Source organism: Betta splendens, chromosome 10 (genome assembly GCF_900634795.4).
Source record: "Betta splendens chromosome 10, fBetSpl5.4, whole genome shotgun sequence".
NCBI classification, from domain to species: domain Eukaryota; kingdom Metazoa; phylum Chordata; class Actinopteri; order Anabantiformes; family Osphronemidae; genus Betta; species Betta splendens.
The window spans coordinates 13,573,494-13,589,032 of NC_040890.2; the positions used below are offsets into that span (position 1 = coordinate 13,573,494).

The 15,539-nt window shown below is 39.7% G+C and overlaps 2 protein-coding genes across 2 annotated transcripts; both read right to left on the bottom strand.

The window, feature by feature from the left end:
• Positions 1-304: 304 nt before the first annotated feature.
• On the bottom strand, positions 305-5,496 carry cfl1 (cofilin 1). The gene is made up of 4 exons (XM_029165356.3): positions 5,344-5,496; positions 1,747-2,057; positions 1,584-1,660; positions 305-1,275 (listed from the first exon to the last, which is right to left on the bottom strand). Exons 1-4 carry the CDS (start codon positions 5,344-5,346, stop codon positions 1,163-1,165), a joined length of 504 nt encoding a protein of 167 aa, XP_029021189.1. The 5' UTR covers positions 5,347-5,496; the 3' UTR covers positions 305-1,162.
• Positions 5,497-7,537: 2,041 nt separating this feature from the next.
• On the bottom strand, positions 7,538-14,385 carry atl3 (atlastin 3). The gene is made up of 14 exons (XM_029165426.3): positions 14,226-14,385; positions 12,943-13,165; positions 12,227-12,361; positions 11,828-11,932; positions 11,696-11,746; positions 11,491-11,547; positions 11,303-11,395; positions 11,080-11,218; positions 10,859-10,986; positions 10,721-10,777; positions 10,551-10,622; positions 10,147-10,338; positions 9,816-10,055; positions 7,538-9,198 (listed from the first exon to the last, which is right to left on the bottom strand). The coding sequence occupies exons 2-14, from the start codon at positions 13,144-13,146 to the stop codon at positions 9,133-9,135; spliced, it is 1,539 nt and encodes a 512-aa protein (XP_029021259.1). The 5' UTR covers positions 13,147-13,165; positions 14,226-14,385; the 3' UTR covers positions 7,538-9,132.
• Between the last annotated feature and the right edge of the window lie 1,154 nt (positions 14,386-15,539).

The window sequence follows — 15,539 nt, forward strand, 5'->3', positions numbered from 1 at the left end:
TAAATTTTAAGAAAATCTGGAAGAATGTAAGGTAGTGTGTTTTATACACTTATCTTTTTTGTGCACTTTTATGCAGCAAGTTCTTGTATATCAGTAATTATTTGCTATAACTATTGTGTCCTGTTGAATTTACACAAACAATACAAGTACATGATATACACAATCAGACAAAAGACCTAAAACACCAAATAATTTATAGTGGTATGATTTTCAGACCCATCTATACTCAGTCAGCAGATGCAAACATCTATCTATCCAGTCTGGTCTGGTCACTAATCAGAAGATTTGACAAAACCAGGCTAAGTCAGTAGTTTAGTACTTTTTATTAGAGATAAGGAGACAATACAAAACATCCACCATTCAATATTCAGTCTAAACTCGCTGGTCCTTCACATACACATTGCTCCCTATCAGACCTTCATAACACCAGTTTTTTAAAATCAAGATCTTGGATTGAACACATACAAGGAATGTTGTCTGTTACTACATTAAATGCTGCGGTTCGTGACCCAGCACTGAAAATAAAAACGGAATCAAGTTTTGGAATTTGCATGTTCAAAGAAAAGAAAACACAATGGAATAACAAAAAAAATTATATATATAATTAACCGTGTTTCCCCAGAGAAGATTTTGATACATTTTGTGCAACTGTGAATTAGTTTGTACTACATCTAGTCTCAACTACACACACTTACAAAACTTAACTAGAAGTTTGGCAAAACAATGTAGTTGGGACGATTATGTGTCAGGATTGAAGTTGGAAAACTAAAGGTTGCTGCCTGTCCCTTTCTCTGCAATCAGTCAAATAAAACAGGGAAAAACAATCCCTGCCCTCCAACATGAACAATATATGTATTTTAATTTTAATATCATCATCCTTCATCAGTTGTATTTTAATGTTTTTCCTTTGTGTGTGTTTTGTTCATATTCTTTTTGTTGCTTGAACTGCATTGACAGTCTTCATTTGTGGAATTTCTTTTGTGTTTTGTTTTTTTCTAACTGTCACTTGACCCCAAACCCACCCACATATCCCTCCCCGAGAGAGTCCTGCACGTGATGCTGCTTGTGCTTTTGCCCTTCTCCAAACCACACTGGAATGAACAGCTAAACCCAACAGATGTGTCTGAAAGGCCTCGATCGAAGCCGCAGAGGAGGGTGATATTTATATAGGGGATCCTTCCAGGCTGATTACTGATGAGCCACCGAGCTTTTCTGCCAGGGTGTGTCGGTCTTTGAGGTCTTCCAAACCGTTCACCTGCCACTCGTGCTTAATACCTAAACAAAGAGAAAAAGAAAGAGAGAGAGAGAGAGAGAGAGAGAGAGAGAGAGAGAGAGAGAGAGAGAGAAGAGTTGGATTAAAAGAATCTAATAACTATAAATACATCTGATAGCTGCAGAGTACAATGTAGGGGCTTATTGCTCTTAAAGGCTGCACCAGCTAATCATACGTTCACCTGCTGCAATGCTGATTGTTGAGAGTGAACCAAAAACTGTAAGGGCAATAATAATTCTATGAATTTGTCCAAACAATTGACCCTTTTCATCCTGCTTAATATTAATCTCTGAGCAAACCTAAACCGTACCTTCAAATTTCCTCTTGATAGCATCTTTTGAGCTGGCATAGATCATCTTGCTCTTCAGGGGGGCACTGTCTGGAGCCCTGCAAACATGGGAAAACGCATTAACATAGACATAATCTTATTGACGGTAATAGAAACTTGACTGTCTGATCAACACTGTCCTCACCAGAAGATGAAGACCAGGTCCTCCTTTTTTGTTTCTTTGGTCTCATAGGTGGCGTCATACAGGGCATAGCGGCAGTCATCTGGGGGCAGCATCTTCACAAAATGCTGGTACGGGTCCTGGACGGTGGTTCCCAGGTCGCCCAGCAGGATCTCCTTGCCATCGTCCAGGACAATATTCTTGAGGTCCTTGCTCATGCAGAACAGAATGGCCTTCTTCCTCTTCCTCTTCTCATCCTCGTTGGCCTGAGCCTTACGCACCTTCATGTCATTGAAGACTGCGATAACTTCATCTGTGACTTTCACACCAGAGGCCTGTGGAGAACATCATCTGTTCATTTAGAGTCGAAACGCATTTGTTGCTATTTAACACAGCAGCTGCTGCTAATAGTTCAAGTCCAATATAACAGAATAAAGATGAAGCAAGAGATAAAAATTCCATATTAAACCCTCAATATTTAACAGGCAACTTCAATGTATTTATGCAACTTTTAGAAGTATAATCATTATATCTATTAATAGCATTTCAAAGAGGATCAAGTAATTTAAAAAAAATAAATGAATAAATAAAAATGCACATTCTGTACCTCCACACTAGAGCTGCATGATTCATTTTTGATCTGATTTAAGGCTCTTTACCAATGAACAATGGGAGACATTTCTGGTTTCAGTGGTTCATGCACAAATATTTGCCATTGTTTTTGACAATATTTAACCGAATACATTAAGTGTCTAGACTCCTGTTTTAACAACATAAAATACTAAACATCAACTTGAGTTTTTTTATATTCTGACAAAGTGACCTAAGCAACTAAACTGAACATTCTGTAAAATAGTTAATAGTGGTGCTGGTAATATCTTAATTTTGTATGTTTGTCCAAAAACAAACAAAAGTCAAACTGAGTACAGTAAAAACAGTCATGAAACCAAAGAAGGGCCTGATAGGGCAGCATGTGACTATCACACCCAGCAGCAGCGCTTCCCACCAAGACAGCTGATAACGACGATTGAAACACAAAAGGTGTGGTCGTAAAATGGCCATGGTGGTGGTGAAGAGTTAAGCTTGCCGCTGCAATCAGTAAAATATCCAACCGCCACCCCAGCTGGTGCAGATGAAACCAACACTGATGATTCAGGCGCTACAGCCTTTTAATGCCATTCATTATGCATGAGGTCAGGCTGTAAGGATACTGAAGAAGACAGCATAAATATGTGGCTGTTGCTCCTAGTCTAAAGGTCCACCCTGAGTATGAATACTAAATAACCTGGGCTGACAGGTGTGACTGAAGAGGATCAGTATAAAGTTCTCTCCACAAGCCGAGGGACAAGCAAGTTTTTCTAGCATGAAGAGGACCGTGCTGGTCAGGGCGCAGCCAGGAATTAGGCTTTTCAGCGCTGGGTTCGGGCACAGACAATGGGCCTTCTGTTGATATATAGAATACAAGTCACATCGCACAGTCACAGCTGCTCCATAAACTCAGCCGGGTCTTCTGACTCTGCTTATGGCCCTCCATCACAGGAAACCTCGGTTTCAGCAGAAATGGGTGCAATCTGCTATCTAGCAGCAATATGCCAGTGGAAAAGAGGGACAATGGAAAGGAAATAAGGCAGGAAGGACGTAAAAGGAACCCAAGAGACGATGCAACTCCGACGAGAGCTGTATGTTTGCTCAGGGTGTAGAAAGGTCTCAGTGAGATAAAGCTGAAATTTAGACTAATAATTAACCAGCGAACAACCTTACTAACGGCCTAATGTTTTATCAATCAGCCATGAAATAGGCATTAGGGTCTGACATTTTCCACGTCTCCTCCTGCCATGTGCATTTCTAAAATACCTGCTGAAATCTACAGATTTCTCTCTGCTTGGCAGACGAGCCCGAAAGACCCATTTGTCTCACACTATGGTGATGCTAAGAAATAAATGATGTACACAAAATAATTTTCAGTTAAGCCAGTGTAGTATTTTATTTTTACTTTGTACTGCCTTCTCTCTGAAAATGATCAACTGGCCAAATAAGTGTTCATTTTTCTTATTTTTGTCGTAGAGGTAAACTAACACCGCTGTGACCATCATTAGCTCTCACCTTATCTTAACCTAAGCTCGGCTACTATTCTTTACAGAGGTCAATGTTCAAATGACTCAGTACAAATCGAGTCATAGCGCAAGTCTCGAATTCCTTTCAAACCCAATTACGGGCCTTGTTGGATAATATCTTGAAGGCCTGTGTCAGTAGCAAACACAGGCCCAATGGGTTTCACCCAGAGAAAGTGTGAAGCAGGCGTATTTGAATTAATTCAGGCTAAAGGCAACACACAGCACAATTAGTTAACAGATTTTTAAAATTATATTACAGGTTAGTAATGTCCAAATATACCACCGTACACCCTTAGGGTTTTATGTTTCTCATATTATTCATGACAATGTATTGATAGGTACCTGCTGCTTTTGTGCAGCACTGTAATAGCGTGGCATGAACGCGGTGTATAAACGTCTGTATAAATTAGATGCGCAACTGAGAGAGAGATGCGCAGCCACAAAGATCCAAAGACTGTGGCCCACTAGCTTGAGCTAGCGGACACAACGCTGCCTAAATACCGTTACATAACCGGGATAAATCCACCAGATATTTATTACACGCTAATAAATAAGTGGCAAAAGCCCCACGCCACGAGTGGCCGTAAATCAAACCTAACTGCAGATGCCTTATGATACGGCAGCAGACAAAATGGTCTTTGCACCAAATTCAGGGTGGGGCCATGAATGCAGCACACGCACATGTGTGCGCTAGCCTGCTATATAAGGCAAAAGTAGTCAAACCGGCGGTCTGTCAATTCACACAATTACCCGCACAACGGAGCTCTGTGAGGAGCATGACGTTTAATCATCCGCCGCCGTGGTGGGTTAAAACTGACCTAGTTTAGAGCCCGCAGTCGAGCGGAGTCCAAACACAGTTAGCGGGGAGCCGCGTAGAGACAAAGAAAAGCAAATCTCAGCTAGCGCAGCCATAACGCGTCATTTCTGCCCCGCAAACGCAAGCAGCCGCGCTGCGGTCGCCGCTGGCCGGTACGCGGACCCCCGAGGCGCCACGCGCACCTGCCGGCCCGGCTCGGCTTCGAGCGGACGCGCCGCCGAGCTGAGGTGGCCAACATGGACGTAGTGCGGTGACGGCCCGGCGCAGAGCGTCGTGACAATGGTGCTGAGGTGACCGCAGACGGGGCCTTTGTATAGCGGCTTTCTGTCGGAGCAACTGGAACGGATGAATGAAATGGCGCCCATCTGTGGGGCCTTAGTCGCCTAAATGCTCTGTAATAACGTCATCGTGTGTAAAATATCTCGCTACCAATTATCCGGACGCGATGAAGCTAAATGCGGCCTCAATGTGCACTACGGACGCGTCATTACGGGTCCAGTCATCACCGGCCCCGCCGCTAGCATCAGCTCCTGCCGCACAGCAGCGACTCGCTGTGTCTGATGGTAAAACCAGCAGCCGCATCTCTAAAAAAACCGCTAACCTCAGACGTCCTCACACGTTTACATTGAATTCAGAAGGCACAAAGAAAGAAGCTACAACACATGAATTGTTATGAAATATTAAACCTACCATAGTGAGACTGAGAGCTGCTTGGCGTCCGAACAAGAACTGAATGGGTTGTGACGATGAATCGTCTCTCACGGTCACACACTGGCTACACAACGTGAACGCGCGTATGTGCTGGACCCCGCTCCAGGAGCGGGCACGAGCGGGGAGCGCGTGTCTGTTAACCACGGTGGTCCGGTTGTTTTATTTAAGGTTTAATATTGACTTATGGATTATATCACCAGTTACCCACAGAGACATATATGCAGGGCAGATATGTGTACTAACAATAATTACCTCGATTCAGTGGCAATATATAAACATATAAGTAAACATTTCATAAAAAACAAGCATAATGTCTCTATATTTACACCAGTCTTAATTGTTTTCCGTTCAAGATAACGAGATTTCGCTTTTCTAAATACTATTGTAAATTTTGTAAAATAAATAAATATTTCATATATGTTACATATATGTTTATTTATGTACCTGTTTTAATGAATGTTAGAATTTATTATATAACTACGCACTTTGAGAGTGGCGGCAACCATGAGTGCAGAAATCCAACATACCCAATGGAAAGCGAAGAGGATTATGGGAATATGTGTTTAGCAGGCTTGTATTCGAATGAACGCCGGAATCTTACAACATTTAAATATATTTTAATATATTATTTTATTTGTAATTGATTAATAGAATAATATAATTATGAATCGAAACAAAGTTTTACTTGATCTTTATGTTTTTGTTACTATTACCACATATTTAAAAACAAGCCTATGAACAAATTGTATGCATATATTTAAACATACATACACATCTATCACCGTGAGGCCATTGTGAGCAGGGTAAAACTGATAAATAATTAAATACGTTTTATTTATTTTTGCAAAGACAGCGAATAGATTGATTACTTGATGAATAAACCTAAATATCTCTGCTTTGACCGACGTCGAACACCCACAACACGAAAGAGCGGCTTTCGGGATAAGTGGAAATTCTCCGAACCCCCCTCCCTTGCTCCCTTTCCTCGCTCCCTCTCCTCTGTCTCCTTCCCTCCGAGCGGTTTTTGTTGAACTCACTTCCAAATATGGAAGCGAACGGGGAGCGGCGGCGGCGGCACTATGTGCACGCGCTTTTCTCTCAGCGCGGGGCGGGTTGGGAAGCGACGCTGATCGCCATATAAGGAAAACACGGGATACGAAATTCGCTACAGCAGAGGGAAAGACACACAGAGGGGGTCAGTGTGAGGATGGGAGGCAGCGGTGGACTTGACGCAGCGGGAAGTGAGGAGCGGAAGCTGCATCCACACATTTCTGCACGGTGATGCTGTAGTAGGCTCAGAGCTGAGCCGCTGACCTACATTCATCAGGAGGTTAAATAACCAATACAAACAGGTTTGTAAACAGACACTGCAAACTGATATCATCCCAACCAACCCACACACACACAAGGCACAAGTAGTAAAGATTTCAAACGATCAAATAAAAGAGAAACACAAGGAATGAGTGAAAATGGAAGAATAAATAAAATGTAGTACAGGCCAACATACTGTACCTCATACACAAAGCTTCTCAACACGTATCTCAATGGGGGAGGGGCTCCTCCAGATGTCTCCATACATGGCCTATTCTCCTTAGTCATATCATTATTACTCCCTGACAGAAGGTCCTGGGTTAGATTTCAGGGGTGGAATTCTCTGTGGAGTTTGCAAGTTCTCTCTCTGTGAGTGTTTTGTCTTTGCAAAAAAAAAAAAAAGGAAAAAAAAAATCAACAAAATTCAAAAATCACTATCATAAGCGTAATCTAACAATCATACAAACTGAACTTTGATGCTGAAACACTGAAAAGTTGAGAACTATAGTATATTTGGTTGGTATTTTTGAAAGAAAAAAAAAGTCAATCTACAAATAGTTTCACCCTTACTTGCATTTACTAACTATACTAGTATTTTATATTAAAAACATAATATAATATAACTCCTTCAGGTAAATGTAGTGATGTAATGTAGAAAAATTATGCGAACCATAAGTATATTTACAATATTTTACTTGAAATTGAAAAATTATCTTTCTACCCCAGGTAAAGGAATAATTTCACATAGTAGTTAATTTGTGCCATGTCTCTAAATTTCACTAAATACTTTGCTTTGGTTTACCGAATGACAAACTTCATCTCACAAAATAAAAACGGTAATAAAACAATTAGAAAACATTAGCAGTGTCAAGCTCTTATTTATTCTTCAAAACAGCAGTTCTCAACCTCTGCAAAAGCTGTCATTACAATATTGAATGGATTTACCGACTTTTGGAATGAGTGCTGTGCAAAAAGCACCAAAGAGGAGGGAAGTGCAAAAGTATGTGCTTGTAAAAAACACTGAAGTTTCCTCCTCTTGTGGAAAGGGAAAGACACAGAATGTGCAAAAACGTAGACTGCAAGTTTCTAAAACCTCCATCCTCCATATTCCTAAGGTCAAGGTTTGGCCTTGTATTCTTTTTCCTGTAGTGTAAGGACATTAATGAGCATTGTCAGCTCTATTTGCTCGTATAGGTTAAAGAATTTTTTTTACATATGACATGATTCCCCTTCTTCTAAAAGGCATATTGTTTAAGTCTAGTTGCTAAGGAGTGTTTCTGAAGGAATGCATATTTCATCACAATCAGATTTAGGCATAGTCATATAATTAGAGTCCTTTTATCCATTCAGTCAAAGTTGGCCTGAGAAGCCCCGCCTGGTCCTTATTTCAGTTCTCTGTATGACTGGCCAAAGGTCAAACGGCTGCATGTCAATGAGAATTTTAGAAACTATTTTTCTCTAGTTGCGTAGCTGCAGTAATACAACCACGACCAGTCAAAAATAAAGCCTTGATTCTATGAAATAGGTTCAAGCAGCAGTGGTTTGTAATAAAAACAAGTTTGACATTGACAGAACAATTTTAGCAAGTAATTAATTTTTTTTAGAAAATACTTGCAACATTTTTAGAAAATACTTGCAACAAACAAATATCTGAATTATATAGACCTAAAGGAATAAGGTCTATGTGACTTATAGAAGATACGACTGTTTAAATATCCTATTATATTTCCTTTTATTCCTTGAGACTACAAGGCCAAAAGAAGAACATGTAAAGCTAAGCCTTTGACTGACAGATACTCATCTTTGGAGTTTGAAAGGTTTTCTGGTATATAATGTCTCTAAAAGAGACAAGCATACTCTACAGTGTCAAAATCAAAAAAAGAAAGTTTAACACATCAGAGAATAAATGGCAACAGCACTTGAAGCACTTTGAATCTTCTTCTACAGTATAAACGGTGACAGTTCACCTGCCTAGAAATGCTAGTTTATAGTAAGTATAAAGAAAATCTACAAACAATATGGAATGTTTTAAGGCCAATAAGTAAATCTGTAGCAAAAGAGAAAATGTATAAATCCATGAGCTTGAAAGCCACCATTACCAAACGATTGTACCAATAACCAAAGGTGACTATTTAGCAATGTTATAGGAAAAGATCATTTAAAAGCACCCTGTTTGAACAATTCATTCAGCTGAAACATAGTGTTTTTTAAGTTAAACACTGACTTGTGAGCAGTAACAAACCCGTAAAATGGTGACTGATGTACTGGGGCAGTTTGACTCCCTGCCTCAACCTGGACTTTATGGAGTTTTTCATAATATAGATACTGGTGAATCTGGATTATGATTTTGCCAATGTGTTTGAGCTGCATGTTTATTTTAACAGGTGAAGAATAAGGCTTTAGGGCTGAATGTGAGCTGGTTGCACTGGATCGAGATTATGAAGGCTCAAAGGTCATTTAACTGGTTTTCTTCTTGACCTCACCCACGTTTGTCCCCCTTGATTTGTTCAACATCTCAGTGGCCTGAAAGCAGAGGAATAAGAGAGAGAAGATACATAAACTGTTCAGTACTTCTTCCACAACTGCTGACTTCAGATTTTCTTGCTGTGGTTAAATGACTGAAACCCTGTAGCCTCCTCAGTCATATGTTTAACAATGGCACTAATAATGCTTGAATCCATTGCTGGTTTTGTCTTATTAATAAAACGCCCCCCCTGAGGCATTTCGCTCTTTTAAAACCCAGTTGTTAGTTTCATTCATAGTTGGATACAGCTCATGAATATTAATTATCGTTTTACATCTCTCAGCAAGATATTGACGGCAAAGAAACTGACAGTTTAGTATATAGTTTTTAATTTGGTCTGAGACAGTTTATAAATATAATTGACTGCTATACCACAGCTCATTTATTTAAACTTTATGATATTATGATCGAGCTGGTAAATTACATCTACTATAAATGAAGTGGACATAATTTGTAACTAATGTTTGTAATTGGGAGAAGAATAATCCAGAATTGTGAAGTCATTAATTCTTGTTCTAAACGCCAGTGTCTCCATCTAGTGGCCTTCCTATGTGCTTACATAAAAATATTCCATACCTGAATAACTAAATGCTAATCATAATGCCCATTTTATTACCTGTTCCAGGACAATGCCTGCTGCCTGATCAATGGCTCCTCCCACGTTCCGGTACCGACCAGAGTAGCGAATGAAGGCCCACGTCAGCATGGCCATCATGACCACACCCAAAGTACAGTCAGATATCATGGCAAAGAACGGTAGGCCGATGAAGATCAACAAGCCTGACAGCACGTAGAGGAGGCACACAAGGACGAACAGCACCGCAGGTGTACGGAAGGCGCTGAAGAGATTTTTTGACTTTTAAAATTAAAAAAAAAAAAGCAGGTGATTAGGAACATGTACTAAAAGAATGATCAGAATCCAACAGGAAATTACATTGTTTTCTTACCTCATTGTGCTTAGAGAAAGACTGCCACATTTCCTCCATATCCTTTACAAGCTTTGCTTGGTAACGATCACAAAATTCCTGTCCGCCCATCTTCTTTGTGGATGAGAAGGAGTGAAGAGCCTCCCTAAAGTGAAAGTGATGCTTTTCCTCCAGAGAGTCAGGAGCCACGTAGGGCAGGTCTCCCCCACACACCTTAAAACAAGGAAAGCATGCAGGTCACAGTCATCTTCCCAGATACAGCGGAATTACTCATGTAAATGAGAAACCTGATTTATGTAACAGGGCTGGCATAAAAATCTAACCTTTCAAGTCCACTTAAATAAACTCTATTGTACAAAAAAAACAATGGAAAATACTCTCATGTTATTGCCAGCACAGAGGATTGTGTAATACAGCAAGCCCACCTTCTCCATGTTTTTGTAATACTGATCTTTGGCTGCTGCCACTGCGGCCAGGTTGTTGGCCTCTGCTGTAGCCTGGGGAGATAAACAAGCAAATATTAAATTTATCTATGAAAAGCATACAAAGAAGTGAAAGGAATCATTCAAACTTGGCCTCTTAATACTGAACATACAAGGAGCATAGACTTTGGCTGTGGTAAATCTTCTCCCTGGTAAATCTTGATATAGGCCTGGTAAGAGAAAGGTCAGTGTTAGATCTGAAGAACATATTCAGGCTCAGCAGGACGTGACTCTGAAGGAGAAGACATTACCTTGAAGAACTCAAGAAGACCCCTGCAAGTGACTTTGTTCCCATTAATCTCTTTCTCAGCCAGACTGTCTGGATCCAGTAGCTTAGGAATGAGACTCTGCAGTTGCTCCTTGAACTCTGGTGCCACATCTAACACAGTAAATGTAGCAACAGTCAGGAGAGGACTCAGTTTGCTGAGTGTTGCGCTAAATCCTAAGATTTGTATGAAAGATTAAAATTTACCTTGAAGTTGTCCCTTAAACGAAGGGCTGGTTGCAACCTTCAACCCAGGGTGAGGCAACAAGAAGCAGGAGATTTTGGTGAAGCAGGAATGAATGTGCTCTCTCACCGTCTGCAGCTCCTCGTGTTGGGCCTCCTTAACCTTTAAAAGTCAAAACAAACATAGGTGGAATCCAGAACTTTTGACTTCCATACAACCACAGGGAACTGCAGAAATCACCGATACCTGTAAACGTTTATCCAGGAATTCACTGCCTCCTTTAAACCCGTACTTATATTCATAAGGAAAGCTCCAGTCTCTGATGAGGAACATTAAAGACTGGGGCAACAAAAGGAACATATGAAAACAAATTAGATACATGTCCAGCATCTGCAACAATTCAGCAAATCTTTTTTTTCCTCTTTATTGTTTACCTGGAAAGGTTTCTGGAAAATTTCATCCATGGCAAGACGACCATACTCTGTGAAAAGCTGGAAATTCAAAATTAAAAGTGAGATGAAGGAGGAGATTCCAAATTTTAAACAGACTAAATAATTAAGGCCTGATAGTAGCACTACATTCAGACATCAAAACACATGGATACCACCATGGACTCACGGCGTACTAAGATAAACAGACCTGCAGTTGTTGTAGATCATCCTCTTGAATGTTCTGTGACAGGTTGTAGAGCTACAAAAAACAAAGAGTATTAGTTATTGCTGTTTTTATGTTAAAATCATAGTTCAATAGGGTTTTCTTCATGACAGTCACCTGTATCGAGCTGGTCATGGTGCTGAGAGCAAAGATGGTGGCACAATCCTTCACGGTAGACTGGTCATCAAATGCTCCCTGAGTGTCCATCAACACCACCGCCACCTACAGCAGCACACAAAGACAAAAACAAGTATTATTAAGAAAAATTATATTGTGGAAGCCCAGACACTAGCTTAGATTCAGTAGCTGCAACTATAACTTACACCTATAAGAAACTAAAGGAACACTCAAAATTGTTGTTACTTCTCTGTAAAAAGGTTCATATAAGAAAAGAGGGAAAAACAATTAAATTTGATATTGTTAATACACATGTAGTGAGTATTATCAACAAAGCAAGCCTGTTTTGAGCTGTGTTTGCTGACTTACACACAGCTTGAATGAACCACATGCGAGTACCTCTGTTCCATTGCTCTTTTTCACGAGGAAAACCTCGCTCCACAGCTGGATTCCTGTCGTCTCAGGTTCTGAACCCCCCCTCCAAGAGAATCCAGTCAGCGGCTCATCATCACGACCCAGCCAGTCTTCATCCCCCTTTAGAAGCACAAATTACACCTTAAACAAAAGGACCAGGCTGAGGCTTTTGGGCTTATTCAAAGTGTTCTGTCATGTAAATTTGACCTGAACAGAACTTTTAATTGGCTGACCAACTTTTACTTTTTTTTTTATAGAAAATACAATATATTGATTTGGATAGGTTATGAGTTCTTGTCTAGATAATTTACTGTAATTCCTTAAACCTTTTAAATTATGGCTAGATAAAATAGAAATTTAGCACAAATTCTATAGATGATCTCAGAAACGTAACCCCTTCTACAGAAAAAAATCATTACTCAGCTCAGTGAACTAGTTAGTTTGCATGCTACAGCAGGGATGGGCCTTAATGCTGAACATGCATGGAATTATTGCTAGCACACAGAAATAATTTACCAGTTTGCCACACCTTCAACTAATTCTCTGGAAGAAAAGGCATATTGACAACAATATAATAATTAATTTAAAAACAAAGCTGTTTTTTGAGTGATCTTGTGCCCTTGATACTGTACATAAGCATGGTAGAGGAGAATATGATGTCTGGAAAACTGAGACGCAGATCAGGTTTCAGTGCAGCTCACCTTTCTGTACATGTAACGGAGCATAAAATCCAGCAGGAAGCTCTTTCCCTTTCTAAAGGCCCCAGCCACCGACAGCACCACCACATGTTTGTCTCGGACACGAGGAGACAACAGAATCTGAGCTAAAGCCTTTGTGTCCAAGTCAAAGGAGTGAGAATCCTTAGACACTGTGATGATTTGAACTGGGCCTGGTTCACTCCCCATTCTGTCGCAGTACTGGTCCCTGTGAGCGTAACACAAACAGTAATATGGTATTAGTATTGGAATCAATTTTACTTCTACGTCACCTTATTGCTAATTGTTGTATGTACTTTGTAATTAATAACTTGTTAGTATAACAAAGATTTCATGAACGTCTTTACTACAAACATTTGCTTTTCTGTCAGTGACAAGGACAGACTTTAGAAGTTAAGCTCAACCCATGATGAGGAATTGGTACAATTACAGATGTTTTTTTATATTTGGCCTAAATGAAAACAATGACGTCTGTGGCTAATGACCAATCGGGCATAGACTGGTCCTCCTCTCACAAACAATATTTAGCTCTGTTTGAGCTGACTGTGGGGTGCTCTTATGGGTGTCATGCTGCTTTGCCTCTGGCTGGAAGATTCAACATGTGCTTTACTACACTCTTCATCCTACCAGCTTCAATGGGATTCATTGATGCTGCTGTCTGAGGAGGAGTTCCTCCCTCCCTCCCTCTGCTTTCATGACTAATGACAGTGCTTTCACAACACTTGATCTGTGGTTCTCGCTCCCTCTATCCTTTCATTACACACTCAACACCCCAAAGGTGTGGCAGTCTTCCATACCAGGCATTTCTCTTCAGTTAGTCTGAGCTGAGCTGAGAATTAAAAAAAAAAAACTCCGCTGTCATGAGAGACAACCACATTCAGTAACACGCCTGGGCCCTGTTATGAGAAAGTACCGCAAAATTTGTAATACACTTTACAATAATTTGACATTAAAATCAACGTGGTTTGATCTTAACATTAAGACGCAGCTGCTAACTATTTGAACCAGAGCAGGGAGGGTCAACACATCTGTCTCGTTAATTTAAGCCGCATAGCGTCGTCATTGGAGTCCATAATAACTGACGTGCTGCATTAATTTAGCAGGTAACTATCACACGTCCGCAGCTAAACGCGTGCACTCAAACATAAACAGCGAACAGCTAGCTAACATGCACCCGTTATTTAAAAACTAGCGTAAACGACACAGATACCGTCAAACGTAGCGTTAACGCAAATACCAACCCTCTACAATTAGCTTCACAGTTTTACCTTTGACTTGGTCCGTCGGGTTTGATACAACCTAAAGAAAAACTAGACTGAGACGAAACTTTTTTTACTCTGGCATCAAAACTACCATGAGAACTTTTTTCCACAACGAAAATTTGCACACTTCCAGCGTCAACGCGCGCAGTGCTTTGAGGGAAATGTAGTTTTACTATGGCGCTGTACTCGTTCTAAACCAATCAACAAACTACGTTGCCCAAAGTGTTTACTCTACCATGGAGTTATGGGAAACGTAGTTTTAATGTGAAATTACGAATGCGGAACTATGTGGAATGGAAAACACTTTGTATTTATACAAATTCTATTTAAAATTATTTCATGATACCTCCTAGTTTGATGACATGCCACGTAAGTATCTAGCGTTACAGGCTCAATTCAGTTTGTTTATACATTAACAGCAACAAAATACAACTGAATATTTTTTTTACAAAAACATATATAATAAAGCATTCTTAAATAAATAAAAAATGTATATGCAAAATGCCTATTTGCATATAAGACGTCTGGAGTGTGTTGGGTTTGTGTTAATATAGTAATATCTACAGTAGACTTCTAGATGTGGACTTGTTTGAACTTTGTTGAGTCGCTGCACTTCTTTTTATAGCCTGTTGAGGAAGGAATGCAGACAAGCAGAAATGATGACCAAAGGATTTCTAAGAAATACATTGAGCTTAGCAGCCCTATTTATTCTTCCCATGCACATTAGTCATTCCTTTAAGTCAATGACATTTCATTAAAACATTTAATTCATAATGACATTTTTATTATATTTTCTGATTACAAAATGTAAATATTTTGAAAATACATATAATTTACATCACATCCTGAAATGTAAAGTGGTTTAAATGGCAGTTCAGCAAAGTTCAGCTTACATTTTACATCAATCAACATGTGCCTGATTGAAGTCAGTTAAGATTACAGATATACAAAAGGGCATTCGGGGATTCATCCCGTGCATAAAATTTACTATAGCAATCATGATGTGAAGAACAGTGGTGCTAAAGATGAACAAATACACCTTTGGAAATACTTGTGTTGTTGTAGTTTTGTAGTGAATAGTGCTAGAGTACAATCTATGCTTGCAACTACATTATAAATAACTATTGTTAAATAAATGCAACTACTACTATAATGAAAGTTATTTAATTTTTATGAATGTTTTCTTCACCCAAACAATTACCACATTGAAAACCATGAAAAGAAAAGATGGTTAAAATGTTGAAGAACTCGTAAGGAAGAAACACTCCTTCCAGCGTTTCTTGGAACACCTGCTTCTGCAGGATTTAGCGCCTGATGTAA